General features: G+C 45.1%; 1 protein-coding gene across 1 annotated transcript in view; it reads left to right on the top strand.

Moving 5' to 3' along the window:
* The window catches only part of LOC308280890 (leucine-rich repeat and calponin homology domain-containing protein 4-like), a gene marked incomplete at its 3' end in the record, with an annotated part of 93,365 nt that extends 68,366 nt beyond the window's left edge, over positions 1-24,999 (top strand). Inside the window, exons 2-3 of the mRNA XM_080755199.1 lie at positions 24,392-24,536; positions 24,946-24,999. Coding sequence (XP_080611325.1) covers positions 24,392-24,536; positions 24,946-24,999 — 199 coding nt within the window. The remainder of the gene's footprint in view (positions 1-24,391; positions 24,537-24,945) is intronic.
* Positions 25,000-25,395: the final 396 nt, after the last annotated feature.

Raw genomic sequence — 25,395 nt, 5'->3', positions numbered from 1 at the left:
TATGGTTTTAATCACAGGTTAAGGGTTTAATCACAGATTTGTTAAGCAATGCTTAAATTTAAGTGGTGCAACGCACCTCGATTTAAAATAAAACCTAGATCAACAAACCCTTGATTAACCCTAAACTAAGATTTATTTAATCCCTCTTGGTGCAAGCCGCCCAATGAGTAGTTATTCCACTACTCGTCTAAAGCAGACAGACAGACAGACAGACAGACAGACAGACAGACGGACGGTGATACAGTGTTGACTTGGCTGTACTTCAGTCAGTGCAGGATTACGTGGTTCCACAACAACACTACCTCAGCGTGCACACAGACGGAGCCAAGGCTGGAATATGAGTCACCGCCGTGCACAGAGCCTCCAACACCCCCCAGCTGCCTTCAAACAACCACAGCAAGCTGTCTCTGAAACACCAGCCTCCAACAGCCTTACACAGGGGCGTCACAAGGGGGGGACTGAGTTTCTAGGGCCCAAGGTGGAGGAGGGGCCTGGAATTATTTTTACACTTTAGCTATTGAAAAATAGCAGATATACAAGCCCACAGCGCGGCACCGAGTGCCCCGCTGCGAGCTCGTACATCTGCTATTATATTATATATATTAAAAAGTTGTGAAAATGTGTGCAAATCTTTGTGTTTTTTAAGCGAACATTTGTAACTCAAATATTTACTTCTGGGGGGGGGGGGTCCCTGGAACAAAATATTTTGAGATGGGGGTCCGTGGCCAAATACCTATCATTTTGGGGGTCCTTCACATGAAAAGTTTGAGCACCACTGACATATATTAGAAGGATTTGAAATATTCAGACTTTTTTTTTTTCTTAAAATTTTCAATTTTTTTTCAAAAATAGCAGATATACAAGCTCACAGCGCGGCACCGAGTGCCGCGCTGCGAGCTTGTATATCTGCTATTTTTCAATAGTTAAAGCACGAAATAATGCGTAATAATCCTTGTACCCAGGGCCCAGAATTTTGGTGCGACACCCCTGCCCTACCAACAACCACAGCAGGCTGTCTCTGAAACAGCAGCCAGAGAGCTTTGGTTTCACAGTGTAGCGTTACTTACTTACCTGTGTGACTTGTACACCAGGGGGTGTACTTGTACATCACGCCTCCTCGCGGTACAGAAACAGGAGATGGGCGCATGTGGGTGAAATGATCCGGCAAGGGCTTCTGCCAGACATAGGAGCCACACCTTGCATGCTAGCAGCACCAACTCGCTTGTCCCTTTAGTCCCTTTCTGTCGCAGTCGGTCAGGTCACAAAAGCAGTCCCCACAACAATATTTACCAGTAAGATTCCCTAATCTTTAGAAGGCAATCGTAGCCAATCAGGAGGGAATATGGGAAATTGGACAGATCCATGTTGATGACATGACTTTAGAGATACTGTGTACCGCTTTGCGTGATCTTAGGGCAAAATCTGTAGGAGCAGTGTCCAAAAAAATTGTTTTGCAAGAATCTGCCTCATGGTGGCACCATGTGAGAAATGGAGGTTGTAGTTTGGCAGCCAAGGAGTGTGTGTGCAAAGTTTGGCATAGATCGGGGCAACTGTGGCGGAGATATGAGTAGGGCAAAACGTGACGTGACGGACAGACGGAGGGAGGGACTGACAGGTGGTGGAGGTTTTGATAGTAACTGCGACCTGATGGTTGCAACTATTCTGGACCCTTGTGTCTGGTTGTGGCTTTAGCGGAGCCCGCTCTGCTCTCAGCGCAGCCCAACAACCTCACAGAGGTGTAGGGCTCGGCTGTGGCGGTGTGATGTCAGTCCCTGGAACTCATCCCTCCTCCTCCGTCCTGGAATGTGAATGAAAATCCCCAGGCATCTGCTGCTGCTTTGAAACCAACACTTTAACCCAAAACCCTGTCCAACAAACAGCTCTGCTTTAGTTTAACATCCTAACACACTCCAACGCACTCCAACGCACTCCAACGCACTCCAACGCACTCCAACGCACTCCAACGCACTCCAACGCACACCAACGCACACCAACACACTCCAACACACACCAACACACTCCAACACACACCAACACACACCAACACACTCCAACACACACCAACACACACCAACACACTCCAACACACACCAACACACACCAACACACACCAACACACACCTGCACAGGTTCAGGTCCAAGTCTGAAACTAATACCAAAGCACGTACTGTACGCACGCACTCAAGCTCACACACACACACACACACACACACACACACACACACACACACACACACACACACACACACACACACACACACACACGTACACTACACACGCACGCACACACACACACACACACACACACACACACACACACACACACTCACACACACACACACACACACACACACACACACACACACACACACACACACACACACACACACACACACACACTGGTTAGGTGTCTGACTGACCTCGCCCTTTAGACAAACACGTACACACACACACACACACACACACATCTGCATGGTTGCCACGGTTACCAAGCGTGTAGGGGGGAGGGGTCAGGTCAGGTCAGAGACAGCATAGATGTTAATGGAGGTATTATGGATTTAGTCTGCTGTTTAAGAGGTGTTGCTGCCTGGTAAACAGCCTGCTCTCCTGGTCCTTATTCTCTCTTTGTGTGCAGAATGTGTGCAATGATTTGAGTATGTTGACCAGATTCTATGAATGTCTTCTAAATCCTTCTATATTTTTTTTGTGTGAAAAACTCATGTTTCTATATAGGTCAGTGGTGCTCAAACATTTTAGTGACATTTATGTTTTTATGTTTTGTGTTTTTAACCACTGCACAAACAAAGTTCCGAAAGGAAAATAAAATTGAATGGTGTCAAGGACCCCTAGATATGTATCTGGCCTCCGACCCCCATCTCGAAATAGTATGTATCAGGGACCCCCCCTGCAAGTAAATATTTAACAGATCTATCATCTACAAGCTCGGAGCATGGCACAAATATCTGCTATTTTTTTAATATTTAAAGTTATAGGGGTCCATTTGGTTACCAACTCCCCATCATTTAGCTGGGGACCACCTGGAACCCCCTCAGGGACCACTGGTGGTCCCCAGACCACTGGTTGAGAACCACTGTTCTACATATTGTTCTGTATGTTAGTTGTTTTGGAGTCGGTGCTGGTATTTCAAAAATCACACATCAGGACTTGGTCATACAACACATATTCAATCATGAGATTTTATTTTGCTTTAATAATTACCGTACCTACTTCATCCTGAGGGGGAAATTCAGTATTTTCAGCCCATCCCAGCTGATTGAGCAATCAGGGGTTAAGAGTCTTGCTCAGGGACACACATCAACATTGCTACCCTGGCCTGGAATGGAACCTGGGACAACCAGGGGCTCTGGTTCCCCAGGCGGGCTCCCTAACCATTCAGCTATGGAATGGAACCTGGGACAACCAGGGGCTCTGGTTCCCCAGGCGGGCTCCCTAACCATTCAGCTATGGAATGGAACCTGGGACAACCAGGGGCTCTGGTTCCCCAGGCGGGCTCCCTAACCATTCAGCTATGGAATGGAACCTGGGACAACCAGGGGCTCTGGTTCCCCAGGCAGGCTCCCTAACCATTCAGCTATGGAATGGAACCTGGGACAACCAGGGGCTCTGGTTCCCCAGGCGGGCTCCCTAACCATTCAGCTATGCTGCCCGCTTTCTAGTGGAACGTTTGCGTGCGTTCCACGCGTGTCTGTTTCAGTGTTAGAATGTCAGTGTAAACTTTGCTGCTGGTTAATTTGGACTCTACTAGATTTATATAATAATAATATAATTAATAATCCATCTCTCCTCTCTCTCGTCTGTCCCTTGTGGCGGTGCTATTTCTTGCCACAGCTGTTCTGTTCTGTTCTGTTCTGTTCTGACTGCTGTGAAGAAAAACTCCAGCATGGAGGCTGAATCGTCAGCACAACTGGAAGTAATTGGCTGTGTGTGTGTGTGTGTGTGTGGGTGCGTGTGTGTGTGGGTGCGTGTGTGTGTGTGTGTGTGTGTGTGTGTGTGTGTGTGTGTGGGTGCGTGTGTGTGGGTGCGTGTGTGTGTGTGCGTGCGGCCGTGCGTGCGTGTCTACAAGACTACATCATCGAGCTGCTCTGTCATCGGTTTGCTCTCGCGCGCGAGTTTATTACAGAAAACCGTGTGTGTGTATGTGTGTGCGCACTACGTGTGTGTGTGTGTGTGTGTGTGTGTGTGTGTGTGTGTGTGTGTCATTCATCATACGTCACCTTCCCTCGGGGTGTGAACCAGTAAGACTCCCTAATCGGGAGATAAGCGACCGTTGGTCGCTTATCTCCACAAATATCACAACCTCCACCTCTCACGTCATACGGGTAGCCATAGTTACACCTGGAATGTTGAATCTCCATATATGGAGATAACCTACGCATCACACAAAGTCTGACCTCACCAGCCCATACTTGGGCATGGACGACTTATATCTCCATATACGGAGATGGCCATATATGGAGATACGATGACATCACAGAGTCCACAGCTGATGATGTGGCGTGATGTCATACAATACACAAACAAGCCCTATATAAAGGGGCAATTCTCACCAGGGAAGAGAGCATTGCCTGGAATGTTGAATCTCCATATATGGAGATAACCTACGCATCACACAAAGTCTGACCTCACCAGCCCATACTTGGGCATGGACGTCTTATATCTCCATATACGGAGATGGCCATATATGGAGATACGATGACATCACAGAGTCCACAGCTGATGATGTGGCGTGATGTCATACAATAAACAAACAAGCCCTATATACTGATGCGATACGATGACATCACAGAGTCCACAGCTGATGATGTGGCGTGATGTCATACAATAAACAAACAAGCCCTATATACTGATGCGGAGATATGAGCAGGGCAAAGGTGTGACGTGTGACGTGTGACGTGTGACCGACCGACCGACGGACGGCCGGTGGAGGTTTTCATAGTAAACTGCTCCCTGACGGTCGCAATGAAGTGTCCTGATGTGACACTTCTTGTCACCCAGCTTTCTGAGTGTGTGTGTGTGTGTGTGTGTGTGTGTGTGTGTGTGTGTGTGTGTGTGTGTGTGTTGTCATGGTTGTCATGCCCCCTCACCCAGTCATCTTGCGGGCACCGTGCCACCATGCCACTGTGACCCAGCTGACCCAGGCTGGTCCTCTGAGCTGTGGAATGGAATGCCAGACCACTGCCCAGTGCCCACTGCCCAGTGCCCGCTGCCCGCCTGTCTGCCTGTCTGTCTGTCTGTCTATAATCGTTATAATTTCATTTAATTTCAACCTTTATTTAAATTTTCGGAAAACACACGAGGCCTGTATGTATTTATGGAGATCTCTGGAACTCTATGGAAAGACAACATTGCTGAGAAAGTGATGCTTTTTGTTTGTTTCTTCGTCTTGAGTAAGAATACGCAGCCTGCTTGCTTTGCCACCCGTGGGGAATGATGCCCCTCTGCTCTGTGGAAATGTTGTTTCCGAAGCCTAAGGGCCAAACAGAAATTCCAACACAGTTAAATCACGAAGTGCAAATATTGAAGTGATGATTAATGGTGTAGTCAAATGTCACGATGCCAGTCCTTGAGTGGCATTGTGCCAGTGACACACAGCAGCACTGACCCAGCCTTGCCCTCTGGGCAAGGGACGTGCAGAGAATGTTAGAGAGGCAGGGGCTGACATTTCTAAAAGGGACTTTTGGTGAAAGCACTGAAATTAGCAGACCTCACAACCCCACAACGCGTTGTGAGCTTGGAGGTCTGCTATTTTTGGTGCTTGATGCCACACTGAACTAAGCATAATCAAGTGAATACTTGAGGCGTAACGGCATGGATTTCTACACAGAGAGGGCAATTCTTTCAACATAAGATGCTGCATTCACGTTTGGGCGAGTTTGGACAAGGCATTTCTCTTGAATGCTGCCTTCAGGTATGGCATGTTTCCATGCCATACCTGAAGGCAGCATTCAAGAGAATTGAGGGGGCATTAGCATTTCTTTCACCATAGTAAAAACTGCATTCATGGTGTGGAGAGGGCACTTTTTACAGATGGATAAAAGGGCAGGGGCTCAAGCCCCCTTTGATGTCTAATGTGCACTGACCCAGCCTTGCCCTGTGCTCTGTGCTGAATGAGTGTCAGTGGACAGACAGACAGACACAGGACATCTTCACACAGACAGACCGTCCGTCCGTCCGTCCGTCCGTCCGTCCGTCCGTCCGTCCGTCCGTCCGTCCGTCCCTTCAGCTCCTCCTTCCACAGCAGGATGTTTTTCATCATGTCTGTCTCTCTCTCTCTCTCTCTCTCTCTCTCTCTCTCTCTCTCTCTCTCTCTCTCTCTCTCTCTCTCTCTCTCTCTCTCTCTCTCTCTCTCTCTCTCTCTCTCTCTCTCTCTCTCTCTCTCTCTCTCTCTCTCTCTGTCTTCATGAGTAGAACCAGGACACTCATCTGTGCGCTTCGCTTGTCACAGCGTTTTTCTTTTTGGAGCGGAGAGTAACAGAGTTCAGGGAAAGGCTAAACGCCTGATTCATGCCGTTAAACGATAGCCGATCTGCAAGTCATTGTACAGTTGTGAGACGTGTAGTAGTCGTTCAGTAGAGTCTACTGCACGCAGTAGGGCATTAACGAAAAAGTCGACTAGTCGACTGAGTCGACTTCATTACACAAGTCGACTCTCACCAGAGAAATTCGAAAGTCGAAGTTGAAAAAAGAATCCTTTGTATTTTTTTCTATAATTATTTTTGCTCCATGTGTGCATCTGTACATCATTCAAACAGTAGGATTGCTTATTGTCAAGGACGGAATGATCCAATATTACAGTGCTACATTACATTTGGTATAACATGGTTCTATTGTGAAAATAGCCGATCTACATGCGTTGTGAGCATGTAGATTGGCTATTTTCACAATTTCTGACTCTATATATTTGACAATTTGGACAATGTTTAATTTGTCATTTTAGAGGCATTAAAAAGTCCTTAAATTGTCACTTTAGAAATGTGAAGATACCGTCTATATACTTTATGTTGGTTTGTTTACGGTTGAGTGAGAAAACAATGTTGCACATTAAGTTAATCATCTGGGGACCCCCCAAAATAATTGGGGGGTCGTGTGATGTGATGACGTCATCAAACGATAAAGTCGACTTCAACTCAACTTTTTACTGAGTCGAGTCGACTTGCAAAAATCACAAGTCGTTAATGCCCTAACACGCAGTAGTAGACAACACAGTGTGTTGATGTTAGAGAACTACGTAACACAGACCGAGGTACGATGAACACTGCACTAAGTAAAGCCTGACTTGTAGTTTGAAAATAGCGACGAGCGACGCGTCGCCCGGCTATTTTCCTCTAGGCTGCTTGGACGTGAACTCACACACACCCCAAATGGAAAGGCACTGTGTGTGTGTGTGTGTGTGTGTGTGTGTGTGTGTGTGTGTGTGTGTGTGTGTGTGTGTGTGTGTGTGTGTGTGTGTGTGTGTGTGTGTGTGTGTGTGTGTGTGTGTGTGTGTGTGTGTGTGTGTGTGTGTGTGTGTGTGTGTGTGTGTGTGTGTGTGTGTGTGTGTGTGAAAAGCGCTGCACACTTTCACGTTTCAAAGCATCCCTTCCTGCCTGGACAAAACCAAACCGGCGATCCTGTGTGGGACAGGGACGCTACCTGCCTTGGCTGTGGATTAGACGGACACACACACACACACACACACACACACACACACACACACACACACACACACACACACACAGTGAGAGAGTGAGACGGACAAACAGAGAAAGAAGTGGTGGCAGTGGCTCAGGAGGTAGAGCGGGCCACTTGGGAACTGCAAGGTTCCCGGTTCGATCCCTGTGGGCTCCCCCAGAGTTAATGTGGAAGAGTCCTTGAGCAAGACTCTGAACCCCTAGTTGCTCCCGGTGAGCAGGTTGGTGCCTTGCATGGGTTTTGCACTGGGTTCAATTCACCTTTTATTTGCCGAGCTGCATATCTGGTACCATTTAAACCCTCTAGAATTGGTCAAACGGAACTGGAAATAACATCCTTTTTTTCCCACTCTTACCAAATCCCTTTGCCAAAAGATAGCCGATCTAACAAGCTCACAACGCATCGCAACGTGACACGTTGTGAGCTTGTAGATCTGCTATTTTTTTTGGCAAATGTTCCGCCCCAGAATAATGGATTGTTGGGGGATATTTTGATTATTGCAACAATATCGTAAATCACAATTTCTTTTGTTGAAAGGTCTCATCCCTAGTATAGAGAGACAGACATAGGTATGGAGGTAGGAGTAGAGAAGGAGAGTCCACCGTCTCCATCCCCCAACACAATGCCTCTCACCCCCCATCCAACCCTCCCCTCCTCCCCTCCTCCCCACCACCGGCATCCAGTCCATTGTTCATCCAGCCTGGCCCCTCCAGCTATGGGACAATGGGAACAGAGAGAGAGAGAGAGCTCAGCCCTTTGTGCTGTTACTGTAAATGTATGTCTGACTGCTCACACAGCTACTGTGTTTAGAGAGAATGCCTGTATGCACACGCACGCACGCACACACACACACACACACACACACACACACACACACACACACACACACACACACACACACACACACACACACACGTTTGTGTTACTATACTCTTGTAAGGCCTCTCAAATTCAAAGGAGCTTATTGGCATGAGAAAACATACGTTTACATTGCCAAGGCAATTAACAATAAAATAAACAGTTGAAAATGGGGAACATATACATTGGGAGGGGGTACAGCATTGCGTAAACAGCTATGTCACATTGTGACATTTTTTATATATATATACAGGGTATAAAGCTTTTGGAACAAATAGAAGCATTATCTTTCTCAAAATGCATTTAAAGGTAGCAGCTCTGTTTCATACTGTATGTGCTGTGTGTGCAGGTCTAGATGTCAATCCATGGTTTGTAGTCCTTAGGGTGGTTATATTCCAGTCTCTAGCCTTCTTTTATCACAACAGTTCACACATCTTGCTGCTGTGTTCGCCTCTCAACAACATTTCATCCATTCCATTTTTACCTTTCTTTATATTCTTTATCTGAACCTTATTGCCGAAAACACAGCAGATCTACACGCTCACAACGCGTCGCGCCGTGAGCTGTTTTGGGCTTGGTGACGTGGCATAAATCAGGCATAAAACCACGCATACCGTGAAACCTAACCTCTATAATCCTAGACCCTAAATTATCCTCACAGTGTCTGCTTCTGTAATTCCACTATACAGTATACTGTATGTCTGTGAGGACGTGTGGACCTCGCAAGTATAGCAATGCAAGTACACAGTACACACACACACACACGCACACACGCACACACACGCACGCACACACACACACACACACACACACACACACACACACACACACACACACACACACACACACACACACACACACACACACACACACACACACACACACATACATACATACATACATACATACATACATACATACATACATACATACATACATACACACACACACACACACACACACACATACATACACAGCTCAGTTGCGTGTTCTTTTACCCCCCACATCATTTGTATCACAGACAGACTACAGTGTTATTGCGGTCGCTGCACATCTTCCCTTAGACACACCGTCTGTCTGTCTGTCTGTCTGTCTGTTTGTCCGTCTGTCTGTCTGCACGGCCACATACCATCACTAAAGACACGCACGCATGCATACACACACTCACACACACAGTGGCTAGGGGTGGTGGTGGTTTGTGGAATGTTGGCACAGGTTGAAGCATCGTGATGGCACCGGGGGTTAATATGGGGCACATGAAGGCCTCCTGGCAACCATGATAATGAACCCCCCCCCTCCCCACACACACACACGCACGCACGCCCGCACGCACGCACGCACGCACGCGCGCACACACTCACACACACACACTCACACACACACACACACACACACACACACACACACACACACACACACACACACACACACACACACACACACACACACACACACACACTCAGCACCCCCGCCTCTTATTAAAGGCAGCCATGCTATTGGCAGAGCACTGAGAGACCACAGACTCACTGACAGATGGACTGGAGCCTTGTTCAGAGCAAAGATACACCACAAAGTGCTTTTTGATTGATTGATAAAATTATTGATTGAATGAATGATTGATTGATTGATTGATTGAAGTACAGCCCCAGGTGGTCTTTGTTGTTTCCTTTGTGGTCCACGGTACTCAATTCATCAGTCAGTTGTTTTTAAAGACAGATTTATATACTTCCATCATTGGATGGACGGCGGTGATGTTTGATACGTTGTGAGCTTGTAGATCAGGGGGCTTTTGCCTAAGGGGTCCCTGCTTCATCTCTCTCAGCTAAGGGGTCCCTGCTTTATATCTCTCTCTCTCAGCTCAGGGCCATTTATAGTTACGTATGGTTGATTTGTGTACGTTTGGGGGCGAGACAGTACGTACGGTAATTGCGTTGACATTCATAGTACCGTACGGTCTCTGTGTTACAGGGTTCAATAAAGCCTATATTTACATACTATATCCACTAGATGGCACCCAAATGCATCTTCCCAATGAGCAAATGCTACATGCTACATACATAGCGCCTACATTGTTGACAGAGAGGTTTATAGACACCCTTGGAGGATACACTCGGATTGAACGACACTAACCATCGGCGCTAGTCACTGTGCTGTCTGGGTATAATATAAAAAGGACTGGAGAATGGATGAGCGGGGGGCGCCGCCGACAGTTAATGAGCCACGGTAGCCACCCAAACCGACCCAAAACCGCAAAAATCGCGTGCACGGGAGTGGAGAGAGACGCATTCGAGAGAGCTCAGCTGGTAGAGAGCGCTGATTAGGCTGACATGCGGGTCTGCGTCCGGCCTGTTCACTGTTCAGCGTGTACTTGTGATTTTTTTTGTTTGTTTTTTTAATTCCTCCTACGAAATGGATACAAGAAAAAAAGACGAAACATTTCTCCCTCTACTGCCCCCACGGTTGACACAAGTTCGCCACGGGTAGTTCATGTGTACGTACGTTCTTATCGGTTTTTATCCGTCGGGTTGAGTGTTGTCCGTAAGGTTACGGAGACAATCAATTACGTCCGGACGGCCGGAGGAACCGGATTAAATCACTCTCCCCCTCCGTTTCTTGTGTATTCCTGCGGTCCTTAAGTACTACTATGCATGGTACTTAAGGGGTCCCTGCTTCATATCTCTCTCTCTCTCTCTCTCTCAGCTAAGGGGTCCCAGCTTCATTTCTCTCAGCTAAGGGGTCCCTGCTTCATCTCTCTCAGCTAAGGGGTCCCAGCTTCATTTCTCTCAACTAAGGGGTCCCTGCTTCATCTCTCTCTCAGCCAAGGGGTCCCTGCTTCATATTATTCTCTCTCAGCCAAGGGGTCCCTGCTTCATATCTCATCTAAGGGGTCCTTGCATCATCTCTCTCAGCTAAGGGGTCCCTGCTTCATATCTCAGCTAAGTGGTCCCTGCTTCATATCTCAGCTAAGGGGTCCCTGACCTGAAAAACCATGACCTGAAAAGACCCCTGTTGTAGACCATTTATCGTTGTCATTAAACGGAGCAAGAGCAGATTGTCAGCATACTGTATACACAGGCACACATACTGTATATACAGTAAAGCACAGTGTTTGCAGCACTGTGGCAAAAACACACACATTACATAACCCTAACATTGCAGTAGCACTTGGCAGAAAGACAGACATTTTTACTTAACTTTTACTTAAAGGAGTAGTTCACCCCAAAATGACTTTTTTTCTATTGATTAGTCACGCCATGGAGACTAGAGTTCAATAATACTTTTAGTTTTTTGTCGCATTCCTAAGACAAAAATGTGATAACAATAAATTTACCCCCATTCGTTCCGGAAGGGGACCCGTTTCGAAACGGAGTGCCTAAACCTAACCCTAATCCTAACCCTAACCTCAGTAAAACTATGCCTAAACCCAACCCTAACCTCAGTAAAACTATGCCTAAAACTAACCAGAACCGGTGCGCATTTCCGAACGCACCCTTTGATACACTCGGACTGAAACACCAGCAGAAAACACTCTCCCCTTTAAGTACGACCCGGCCGGGGATTGAACCCCAACCTCCCAGTGTCAGGGCGGACACTCTAACCACAAGGCCACTGAGCTGGTTGTTGACACAGCAATCCTTTCTAACCTCTTCATCCAGATGTACAGTACAAGCTCACACAGCGCGTCACTTGGTGCAGCACTGCAAGCTTGTACATCTGCTATTTTTTGCCGACGTCTGTGTGGCCAAATGCACATCAATTTGAGAGAGAGAAAGAGAGGGAGGGTGTAAACAGCGTCTGAGACACACCTCCCCCACCTCCCCCCACCCACCCAGCCAGTTATGTGGTCTCAACATCAGCAGTTCACTAATCAATCAGTACAAGCCTGGAGGGGCTGTCTAGCATCCACACACACACACACACACACACACACACACACACACACACACACACACACACACACACACACACACACACACACACGCTCGCTCTGTCTGTCTCGCTCTACAGCAGCTTATGCTTAATTTATACATTGTTCGCGTACCGGATTTCGACCTGAAAATTGTCAATCTGCAAGCCTCTCGAGCACATCTGTAAGCTTGTAGATCGGCTATATCCTCCATGCCACCAGGCTATACAACAGGCTTTTATTCTGTTAATGGAAGCTTTTTTTGGGAGGGTCAATAGGTGGCCTGTGTAGCAGATCTCTGCACTTAACCGCGTGGCAAACACAAACCAATTAACGTTCTACACACACATTGTCAGTTTCCATTAGTAGTCTCTGTAATGTTGCATATGTGTGCACATTACTGTACACGCATGCATGCAAGCACACATGCGCGCACAAACACACACACACACACACACACACACACACACACACACACACACACACACACACACACACACATACATGCACACACAGACAGATGTGTATAGCCGGGGTCAGGCAGATATTTCTGGGAGAGAGGAGATGGTAATTACAGGGCCCCGTGCGGCTAGGAGCGCGCTCAGTAGCGCTGTCATTACTACACACAGAGCGGAGGGGGGAGGGGGAGGAGGTGGTCACAAGGGAGGGGAGGGGGGGGGGGGGGGGGGGGCTGAGGAGGAGAAATGCTTGGATTGCAGAAAAAACACACGACCAGGAGAAGGAGGAGGACAAAGGAACAGAGAGATGAATGAAACCGTGCTGCAGTCCTGAATCTGATGCGTAAAAAATCGGACAAGGGAAAATCACAGCGAACTTTTCAAATGTCACAAAATATCAAACGTGTTTTTGATTAGATTTTTGTTTATTTTTTGCCCCACAGCTGCTTCGTGATGAGAGTATTGCTACATACATATTGAAGTGCAGGGGGTTCTCTTATCTTTCCAGTAACCAGGGGCCCAACCAGAGCACTCGCTGGTCCACACATCCGACCACTTCATAAATAAATAAACTCGCTTCTCAATAATTCGATTAACCCGCGAGAGCGAGATCAAGTCCCTTATCGTCTCTCAATATCATTTCTTGGGCTTTTTCTGCCTTTATTGATAGATTAATAGTAGTCTGAGAGGAAAAAAGCCCTGATGCGTAAAAATGGGAAACTTTTCAAAATGTCACGCACAAAATATGAAACGCGTGTTAGAAACGGTCCCCACAGGGGTCATCAGTACGATATGTCAGGGGTCATCGTGACAAAATTGTGTCCGTGACATATTTTAAGATTCTGTTTTTTCAAACCAATAGATATGTATTTCTTTTCCAATTTACTGAATGTCAAGCCTCCAGGTTTTCTTCAGAATATGTATGACACTTCACTTATTTACTACAACACTGTGTATTGCATTTGCATCAGGAGTCCACACTGGCACTAGTGGTTCTCAAATATTTGATTTTCAAGGACCTCCATAACTCTGAGAGTGTACAAATGGAACCAAATGGACCATTTGGGTCCATTTGGTTCCATTTGTACACTCTCAGAGTTACAGAGCTGTAAGGGTCCATTTGGTTCCATTTGTACACTCTCAGAGTTACAGACCTGTAAGGGTCCATTTGGTTCCATTTGTACACTCTCAGAGTTACAGACCTGTAAGGGTCCATTTGGTTCCATGTGTACACTCTGTTGGACATCGTGAAAATGTTAAAGAACGTAATTTATGTTGAACAACTCACAGGCTCATTATTATCACTTGGCCTGGTTAAAGAAGGAACGATATTGACTGGTTGAAATGACTGCAGGTGCACTGGAAACTTTGCAAGCCTTTGAAGCCTCTTTGTGGTTATGCATTTCCTGTGGTTGAACTACATACACTGTGTACGGAACATACAGCCTGTATTTTCGAGACATGCATGTCTATTTTCATCACTGATCAGCGCATTCTGCATACCTCAGCATATGTCCATGTCTGAAAAAGATGCAAGATAAGCTCCTTTTGTGAGTGTGCACACCTACGTGCACACACGCACACATACATATGTCTGGGGAATTTCCCTGAGATCGAACCATCGTATATAACGGCTCACACCAGAGCATCTTTTAGGCTTTTTGGGGGATTTTTGGAGGACACGGAGGGCTTACGCCCTGCCGTTGGTCCTCTGCCCCTTTGCGCTCTTTTTTGGGGATTCTTCTCTTGCACCTTGGTCAGATCTCAAGCAGTTGGTTCCACATGGATGAAGGTAAAATTGACTTACATTAAAAGAGGTACATTTCTCTATTTTGAGATTAAACCTATTTGGTGTTAAATATTATAATTTTTTGGAATTATCTAAATCTAATGGAACCTCCTGCTTTTAAATCTAAATTTGGAATTATTTTTAGAACAAGCCTAATTTAAGGCATTGGTAAATCCTGATTGATTTCTTTCCAATTATTTTTGTATTTGCATTTGTATTTTTAAATGCACATGTGTAATACCACTGAGTGAATAAAAGGAAGCTTTAAACTTCCAAAAAGCCTCATTTTCGGTAAGGAGAAATAAAGTGCTGTAAGGATAAATTGACTTTGTCTTCTTTAGAAGCAATACCCATCTGTGAGTATCTGAATTCCACACGGCTGTTACATTACTGATAAAAGCTCACACTTCATATTTTTAGTCTTTAGTGGTGAGCATCAGTACGTTTCTCTGGACAGAGTAGGACAGGTAGTCTCGTAAGAATCTTTTGAGGACCTTAACTGTCTTGTCTGTGACATAAAAAGTGTACATCGTGAGGGTTAAGGCTGTTTTTTTCTGTGGTCGGGGACCTCCTGTCCGAAATGTATTACACACTGCTTTCAGGGGAGCCCCCGGGCTCTCCCTGTCACAGTTTTCATGGCGCCCAACGTGGGGCGGGCGAGAGCTTTAGCGCATCAAACTACCATACCTAAAACTGCCGGGCACTTAGCAGGTTGAACTCTGCTAGAACTAAAATGATAATCTGGAGTTTGATGGTCTAATCTTTCCCCGCTTAAAATACAAGAACCTACGAAAGAGATTAAGAACATCTCAAAAATCTCAAATAAGAGATCTCACACAGCCGTGTGGATTTATTTTTATTTTCCGGATTATTTTCCGAAGATTATTAGACTGGCTCTTTAACTGACTTTGTATGCTGGCTTCAGTATGAGCCAGAGAGGGAGAGAAAAATAAATATGTTTTAAGAAATCGTCACTCATGTTGTCTTAACTATCTTTATGATTGGTTAATATAACAAGAGTATCCGTACATGAGGAAAATTATAATAATCTATATTATAGCTTGATTTTGATTTCTATTTTACATTCAGTTCTAACAATGCATTCCATAATGTGTATGCATGTACGTATGTATGGCTTGTTTGATCTATGTGTGAGTTGATTACGGCATGTCTGAGTCATAGCAGGAGCACCGCTGCTACTAGAAGCAGTTGATACATGTCGTAAGGGGCGACACGCTAGAGACACACCGACCTGTCTGCCCTACTGGCTGAGTATTCTGAACACTGAAATATGTTTTTGTTGTTTTAACTTTAACATCACTTTGCTTTATGAACTTGACCACCCCATTGTAAAGGAAAACATAAGAATAATACATTCAAGTAGATTGACACTGAATTTGTATTTTAAATTATATTAAAAAGGGATAGAGTGACAATCTTCATTCTAAAAGAATTATGTATTTTCCTTTTTCCTGTTTTATTTGAACTAGAAATATTTCTACTTCATTTAAAGTCACATATGTTTTTATTTGGAACATTAACACAACTTTACAGGCTGAGCCTGACCTGCCAGACCAAGGGAGCAGTCCACTAACTATGAACACTCCAGACCTTCCTCTCAATGTTTGTGAGGGGTTCTGCCCAACAACGACGATGAACTCTTCCTATCCGACCCATGATCGTACCGCAAATGCCCGTGAAGATTCGCTACTGTCGCTGTCTGAGAAACTGTCTGAGAAACTGTCTGAGAAACTGTGTCCTGGTTAGGACACCACTGCACCCGCAGGACTGTGGAGAGGTAGTCAGCGTCAGCATGGGCCTGTTAGTCTGGTCCTCGTCCCTACCTGTGGTACGTCGATTCGCTCCCAAAGAGGGGTGACTCGTCATTTCCCTATCCCGCAAGGTCACAAAGATGGCCAGGGGTAGCACTGTGAGACTTAGGCCGCGTGGGCCAAGGTCTTTTTTTGTGTGACTTTGATGAAGAATGGAGGAGAAAAAGAGGAATAGACTTTTGCCGGGGCTTGAAATGCGGTCGGATGGGACTGACATGGGCTGGTTTGGATCAAGAAGGACAATCATTATACTGCTCTGGTTTTGCGTGATTCATTCTATTTTGTTGTGTGTTCCATAAAGAGCAAAAAAGAAAGAAGAAAAAAAGAAAAAGAAAGAAAGAAAAGAAAAGGAAAAAGGGGGAAAAATGTAAAAGTGTTGTTTTATAATCTGCTGTTTGACTTTTGTTTGCTACTTTGCTGTAATCGTGGTGATTTTTTGTCAAACTATTTTGTTCTTTTTGGGGTGTTGTCTTGTTCATGTTCTTTTAGGTTTGATCAACATAAATGTACGAGAGAGGGTGTTGGACATCGTGAAAATGTTAAAGAACGTAATTTATGTTGAACAACTCACAGGCTCATTATTATCACTTGGCCTGGTTAAAGAAGGAACGATATTGACTGGTTGAAATGACTGCAGGTGCACTGGAAACTTTGCAAGCCTTTGAAGCCTCTTTGTGGTTATGCATTTCCTGTGGTTGAACTACATACACTGTGTACGGAACATACAGCCTGTATTTTCGAGACATGCATGTCTATTTTCATCACTGATCAGCGCATTCTGCATACCTCAGCATATGTCCATGTCTGAAAAAGATGCAAGATAAGCTCCTTTTGTGAGTGTGCACACCTACGTGCACACACGCACACATACATATGTCTGGGGAATTTCCCTGAGATCGAACCATCGTATATAACGGCTCACACCAGAGCATCTTTTAGGCTTTTTGGGGGATTTTTGGAGGACACGGAGGGCTTACGCCCTGCCGTTGGTCCTCTGCCCCTTTGCGCTCTTTTTTGGGGATTCTTCTCTTGCACCTTGGTCAGATCTCAAGCAGTTGGTTCCACATGGATGAAGGTAAAATTGACTTACATTAAAAGAGGTACATTTCTCTATTTTGAGATTAAACCTATTTGGTGTTAAATATTATAATTTTTTGGAATTATCTAAATCTAATGGAACCTCCTGCTTTTAAATCTAAATTTGGAATTATTTTTAGAACAAGCCTAATTTAAGGCATTGGTAAATCCTGATTGATTTCTTTCCAATTATTTTTGTATTTGCATTTGTATTTTTAAATGCACATGTGTAATACCACTGAGTGAATAAAAGGAAGCTTTAAACTTCCAAAAAGCCTCATTTTCGGTAAGGAGAAATAAAGTGCTGTAAGGATAAATTGACTTTGTCTTCTTTAGAAGCAATACCCATCTGTGAGTATCTGAATTCCACACGGCTGTTACATTACTGATAAAAGCTCACACTTCATATTTTTAGTCTTTAGTGGTGAGCATCAGTACGTTTCTCTGGACAGAGTAGGACAGGTAGTCTCGTAAGAATCTTTTGAGGACCTTAACTGTCTTGTCTGTGACATAAAAAGTGTACATCGTGAGGGTTAAGGCTGTTTTTTTCTGTGGTCGGGGACCTCCTGTCCGAAATGTATTACACACTGCTTTCAGGGGAGCCCCCGGGCTCTCCCTGTCACAGTTTTCAACTCTCAGAGTTACAGATCTGTAAGGGTCCATTTGGTTCCATTTGTACACACTCAGAGTTACAGATCTGTAAGGGTCCATTTGGTTCCATTTGTACACTCTCAGAGTTACAGACCTGTAAGGGTCCATTTGGTTCCATTTGTACACTCTCAGAGTTACAGACCTGTAAGGGTCCATTTGGTTCCATTTGTACACTCTCAGAGTTACAGACCTGTAAGGGTCGTTTCATACCGTTATAAAGAGTCTAACTAATTTCGGTTCGGGAGGACGCCCCGACCCGAAATTATTTAGGTTCGGGGGGAGTTCATCCATACTTTCTTAACGGCTAGTGCCCAAGTCGCTTGTAAATATTGGAGGTCCGTGGCATGACGACGTTTGTGGCCGATGAATGAGCGTTGCAGGGCGGATATACATATCTGACTTGCCCTCGCGCTGCACACTGAATGACTGGAGGTCCAGTGAGTAGCAGCTCCAGCAGGCAGCAGCACCAGCGGGGTCTCTTCTCTCTCTCTCACTCACACTCACAAACGCTCGGCTCGAGCTCTGTCAAAAACATTTAATCTACAAGCTCACATTATAGACGTGCCGCCTCCCTTGCTGCATGCATGTCATCACGCAGTCACACAACTCGTCGTGGAAAAGGAAAACATATCAACACGGAACACTAGCAATTAGCAAAGTTGTGTTTAAGCTCTTCTTTTCTCTTTAAAACGGTCGGCGACGCGTTAGCAGCGATACACGCAGCAAAGGCGTGTGTGTGTGTGTGTGTGTGTGTGTGTGTGTGTGTGTGTGTGTGTGTGTGTGTGTGTGTGTGTGTGTGTGTGTGTGTGTGTGTGTGTGTGTGTGTGTGTGTGTGTGTGTGTGTGTGTGTGTGTGTGTGTGTGTGTGTGTGTGTGTGTGTGTGTGTGTGTGTGTGTGTCGCGCGCGCGCCTCCCAGTCCACCACTCTTCGTCTCCAGTATCCGCTCTCTGATGCCCAATACACGGCCACACAAGCATTTGGAAGTCGGCGTGTCTCCCACACAAACGACGGCTGTTTCCTTGGATTCACAGCCGAGAATATGAACGTGAAGCCGGGATGAATGAATGAGAAGACACCGCTGAGTACCGAAATTAAGTCGGGAGGTCACAACATTTCGTCAGCACCGTAGAGCCGAATTTAGTCGGTTGACGCCCCCCCCCCGAACCGGGGGATGCGAACCATATTTGGGTTCGCCTACTGCCGAACCGAAATTAGTTAGGCTCCTTAACGGTATGGATCGACCCTAAGGGTCATGCTCTTTGTGTGTGTGTACTCATTTTGTATGTCCGTGGCAAAAATAGAGTTTTGACAAACATGTCCACCTCAATCCAGCATGGTGATGACCCCTGCCGTGCCCACAGCTGGTCTTGCGATGATCTTATTTCTACATACTGTACATACATAGGCTAGTGCAGTGGTTCTCTAACCCTATCTGGAACTCAGAAAGGGCCTACTTGGAAATCTTGAAAGCATTCGCTGGCCCACCCCACCAGACCACCTCATAAATAAACCTGCTTCAACAATTATTCGATTAACAAACAAGAGCAAGATCAAGTCGCTTATTGGCTCTCAATATTAATACTCCCCCTCCTGACAGGTGAAAAGTAGCGGCTTGGACTCTTCATGCACTGAAGGAAGCATGAGCTCAGTTCGGGGCTCTGCCCAGGTTGGCAGAGGGAGAGCAGAGCCCAGGATTACAGCTTAGGGCAATTGGCACCGGGTGAAAAATGGGTTACAAAATCGTGGAATGTCAGTGTGGGACAGAGGACATGATAAAAACAAACACAAAGGGTCGTAGAGGGGGGTGGATTGAGGTTAATTGCTGCGACATTCATTTAATTCCAACAGTAAGGTACTACGTGAGAATGGCCCAGATTCCAGCATCAGCCCTGGAAGGGGAAATGGGAACGCTCCCATCCAGAACAGGACAGAAGGGAGGCTATTTTTAAGCGGGATGTCTGACGTGACGACGTGCTGCTAACTGTGATTCTGTGTCACTGTGTGTTCCTCTGGGCTTTGTTTAGTGTTAGTCTCTTCTCTGAGCCACTTTCTATGCACTTGTGTGAAATCTTTTGGAAATAGCAGCAGATATTTACACTTGTTAGTAGATTGTCTATGTTCGGATCGTAGCAGTACTAGGAAATACAGCTTAACCCATTTAGGCCTACGATTATTGACTGCTTTAACTATTGAAAAATAGCAGATATACAAGCAAAATATCGAGCTTGTAGATCTGCTATTTTTGAAAAATCAGGATTTTTTTTTGCAAGTCTTTGAATATATCTATTTAAAAGCGAACATTTGTAAATCAAATATTTGCTTCTGGGGGGTCCCTGGAACAACATATTTTGAGATGGGGGTCCGTGGCTAAATACCTGTAATTTTGGGGGTCCTTGACATGAAAAAGTTTGAGAACCACTGATTTAGAGGAAGGATTTAGAAGTCGGGTCAAAGATCGGGTCAAAGATATTCATAGACTTGCACACATTTTCACGATTTTTCAAAAATAGCAGATCTACAAGCTCGCAGCGCGGCACTCGGTGCCGCGCTGTGAGCTTGTATATCTGCTATTTTTCTAAGGTTAAAGCATACAATAGTGGTTAAAGTGGTTAAAATCTAACGCGACTCGGGTGCGTTCCAGGTATTTGAGAGTTAAGTAGTTAATGTATCTTTTATAATAATTATTATTAAAATCTGCAAACTGACAAGTAACAGTAAATACAGTTTTCAGATAATTGCTGTGGAGTAAAAAGTAAATATTTTGCCTCGGGAGTGGAAGTATAAAAATGTAAGAAGAAATACCTCCAAATTCTAGTAATACTTGAATGGAAGTTACTAAATAAATACTATAATAGCAACAACAATCCCGGATTGAAAGGTATATAGCAGGGGTCTTCAACAGGGGGTCCGGGACCACTAGGGGGTCCTTAAGAGTTACTACAGGGGATCCTCCAAATTTTTGTGTGATAGAAACCCTAGCGTCCATATTCGGAGAACTTTAGCCAAAAATAGCAGATCTACAAGCTCACAACGCCTCGCACTGTGAGGCGCTGTGAGCTTGTAGATCGGCTATTTTTGGCAGAGGTTTGGTGTAGAGGGGAAAAATAGTCAAGTATTGACGGTTCTAGTGGTTAAATATCTGAAAACACAAATTGACATGAATCCAAAATACACTGATGATTGTGCTGTCAAACAATGAAACTATATGGAATCTATGAAAAAGTTGTGGGGGTCCCTGCTTCATCTCTCTCTCAACTAAGGGGTCCTTGGCCTGAAAACCTTGAAGACCCCTGGTATATAGTTACGTAGTATAGGGGTTCCTGAGCGGTCTAAATGGCTTGTTAAGATCAAACTCATCAGATAATCTACACTCTAAAAGCCTGGATGGTGACATGGGAAGGGTCCGCTCAGAACAGATGCTATTTTAGGACATGCAGCAAACGGGACGTGCTTCAAACAAACACTCCTCTGAGTCCCAGCGCGGGGTGACATCTGTGTCACTGGGATCCTGGGTTGTATGTTGTGTTTTTGGTTTCTCTGAGCTATTTGTAACGCTGTCCCCAAAAAGCCTCAGTCTTAATTTAACAGTGTAGAAAGGGAACTGGATTGGATGTTTAAACCGGGTCCATCCCAAACAAACACATCCTCCAAGTCCCTTAAATTACAGGTCAGCTTGAGTCCACTTGCTCTCCCTCTCTCTCTCGACAGTGAAACGTTTCTCTCTCTCTGTTTTTGCTTCTATTTTTACATAGTCGTCACTATCGGGTGGAAAAAGCTGGTACTTTTCAAGAAATGTATAAAGAACAACCTGTAATCCAATGGATTCAGTGTAGTTATTATTCAGTCACAAGATCTTATTAATACTTTTCATTTGTTCGATATTTATACAATCCACGTAGACGTAACCACTTTCACTTAAAAAACAATCAAAACGGTCTCATTGTGAGCTTGTAGATAAGTGATTTTCACTTCATTTGTGTGACCCTTGTAGTGTAATAATATATTTGATGACATTAATTTTTAAAGATATATTTTTAGGGCTTTTTCTTCCTTTATTGATAGGTGTACAGTAGGCTGACAGGAAACGGGGAGAGAGATGGAGGTGTGACACACAGCAAAGGTTGTCAGGGTTCGGGACTCGAACCTGCAACGCTGCAGGCTGGTCTGGATTACCAGCGTAGGTGCCTGGACCACTACTCTGTGGCCCAGGCCTGATGACATTAATTTACCCAGTTGAAATATGGAGATACAAGGTTTCTGCTCGACCGTGACCATAGTTAGTTTTTCTCACAAACAGGTCCAGCCTGCATTATAACACACACTGGAGCAGGACTCCTTCAAATTACTGCTCTATTTGGGTCCGTTTACTCTCTCTCTCTCTCTCTAGAGTTACTGCCTTTTTTCCCCTTCTCTCTGCTGGACACATTCATACTGGATGAGGAAATCTAGCATACCAAAGTGTGTGTGTGTGTGTGTGTGTGTGTGTGTGTGTGTGTGTGTGTGTGTGTGTGTGTGTGTGTGTGTGTGTGTGTGTGTGTGTGTGTGTGTGTGTGTGTGTGTGTGTGTGTGTGTGTGTGTGTGTGTGTGTGTGTGTGTGTGTGTGTGTGCGCACACACACGTGTGTGTGCGTGCGCGTGCATGCATGTGTGTGTAGTGCGTTTGAGCAAGCAAGTGCAAAAATGTGTATTCTCATGCTGGCAGTGCCCTGGAGGCACGCATGACGTGTGTGTGTGCGTGCCACTGCGCGCGCATGTTTGTGTGTGTGTGTGTGTGTGTGCACGGGAGCGTGCAAGCCCATACACACTTGCATTAGATCATCATTTTTTTTCTACAGTTCATCTAGGGGACAGGGTGTACTCCCATTGTGTGTGTGTGTGTGTGTGTGTGTGTGTGTGTGTGTGTGTGTGTGTGTGTGTGTGTGTGTGTGTGTGTGTGTGTGTGTGTGTGTGTGTGTGTGTGTGTGTGTGTGTGTGTGTGTGTGTGTGTGTCAGTGAGTCACTGCTATCATGACATCATAGTTACATCTTTGTCTAATACTGGTTCTACTGGGTTCCAAAAAACAGTGTTGATTTCGTAAAACTAACGAAAAAATGTTGGTTGACAACCTTTTTTCACTGACCAAAACTAAAGAAAAACTAAAGAAAAGCTAAGCTATGGTGACTAGAGCGATGACTAAATGTACTGACAATTTCGTCAACAAATAAAAACTAGATTAAAATGTCGGGGAGTGACTATAGTGGAGAAGAGATGCTTTAGAACTAAAAGAGTAAAAAGAAAAGTCATTTTATGTTTGTTCATGTGCAAATGTCACCTTTTTGAAAATAGCCGATCTAAAGTGGGCCAGATAATCAATTTAATTAAATTCAAAGGTGCTTCATTGGCATGAGAAAACATATATATTTACATTGCTAAATCATCTATCACAAATAAAATACAAACAGTTGAAAATGGGGAACATTATACATTAGGAGGGGGTACAGCATTGTGTAAACAGAGCTATGTTGCATTGTGACGTTTTATATAGTGGTATAAAGCTTTTGGAACAAATACAGTAGCAGCATTTCTTTCTCTCAATACGATTTAAATAGTATAAGAACATTTTAAACACAGATTTAAATGGTTTGTAGTCCTTATATTCCAGTCTCTAGCCTTCTTTTATCACTACAGTTCACAAATCTTGCTGCTGTGTTCGCACATTGTTGTATTTCTCCCAGTAGGTATGGGAGTTTTTTATCCTTGGTCATGTTTTCAAACTCACTTCGGGTGTGTGTAATCTGTGGGAAGTATGTGTCTCTGATGTCTTGGTATAGTGGGCAGGTGGTCAGAAAGTGTAGCCCTGTTTCCACCACATTTTGTGTGCAGTGGGTGCATAGCCTATCTTCCCTTGGGAGCGGGATCTGTCTGTGGTGAGCTTTCTCTATCGCAAGGCTGTGTTCGCTGAGTCTCTACCTAGTCAAGCACTGTACATCATAGATCAGCTATATTCCACCTTTAAAAAAATGCCTCTTCTTTCTCTTTGGAAAATGGCAATCATGAAAGCGCCGCGCTATCCTAACCTTATGTCAATGTCCCCGCAAGTACAGCATAATAACACATGGTATGTGTGTGTTCTTCTTCTTTCTTCCAGACTTGTCCAAGAACCGTCTGTGTGAGCTTCCAGAGGAGCTGTGTCACTTCATCAGCCTGGAGACGGTCATCCTCTACCACAATGGAATGAGATCCCTGTCCCCTAGTCTGAGCCAGCTGCAGGCCCTCACCTACCTCAACCTCAGGTACTTTACTTTAAAACCTACTGACACAGGCCCTCACCTACCTAGACCTCAGGTAAGATCCCCTAACCCTAAAGCCCTTTCCACACAGGCGTGTTTATCCGCACGGATAAAACGGACAATTTCATTTTTTAAAAAGAAAACAACGATTCTCTATGACCTCATGCACACCGGATCCGAATTAGCCGTGGCTTTTTCTCGATTGAACCCAGTTCGATTCGTGCGTCTTGTCGCATGCGGTAAAAAACTCATCACTCCTTTTATGACTCCTTTTGGGATCCGCAGCGCCGATTCCGCACAGCCTTGCACACCAAATCCAATGTGTTTTATTCATGCAGCAAACGAAAAAAAAAAAAAAAAAAGCAACTGTCCTGTGTGCAAAGGGCTTAACTCTCATCTACCTCAACCTCAGGTACGATCCCTGTCCCCTGACCCTAACCCTAACCCTCACCTACCTCAACCTCAGGTACTTAACCTCTGACACAGGACACAGGTTTGTTTGGGAGCCAGAAGAGAGCGTTGTACTGGGTGTTTCAGGGAAGGATCTGTCAGCTTCCCTGTTTTAGCTGATCTAGTTGGGTTGGATCAGGCTTTGACCATAATTATGGTTGCTTTGTAGGCTAACATCAGTGTTTTGTACTCTGTGCGGGCAGCAACCGGGAGCCAATGGAGGGTGCAGAGAAGGGGGGAGACGTGTTTAACATGGTTGAAGCATTGACATATAGAAAGGTAGACGCCTCCTTCGGCTCTGGGGCATATGCATCACGGAACCAAGGGAATCTGCATCGCTTCCGCGTGCGGTCCCAGAATTATTTTATGGGTCCCGCGACGACACATGCTTTATGTATCAATCGGCGAAAAC

The sequence above is a fragment of the Nannobrachium achirus genome, assembly GCF_963921795.1.
Source record: "Nannobrachium achirus genome assembly, contig: SCAFFOLD_236, whole genome shotgun sequence".
NCBI classification, from domain to species: domain Eukaryota; kingdom Metazoa; phylum Chordata; class Actinopteri; order Myctophiformes; family Myctophidae; genus Nannobrachium; species Nannobrachium achirus.
Note: the sequence above shows the minus strand (reverse complement) of the source record. Positions and strands in the feature narration are given on the sequence as shown.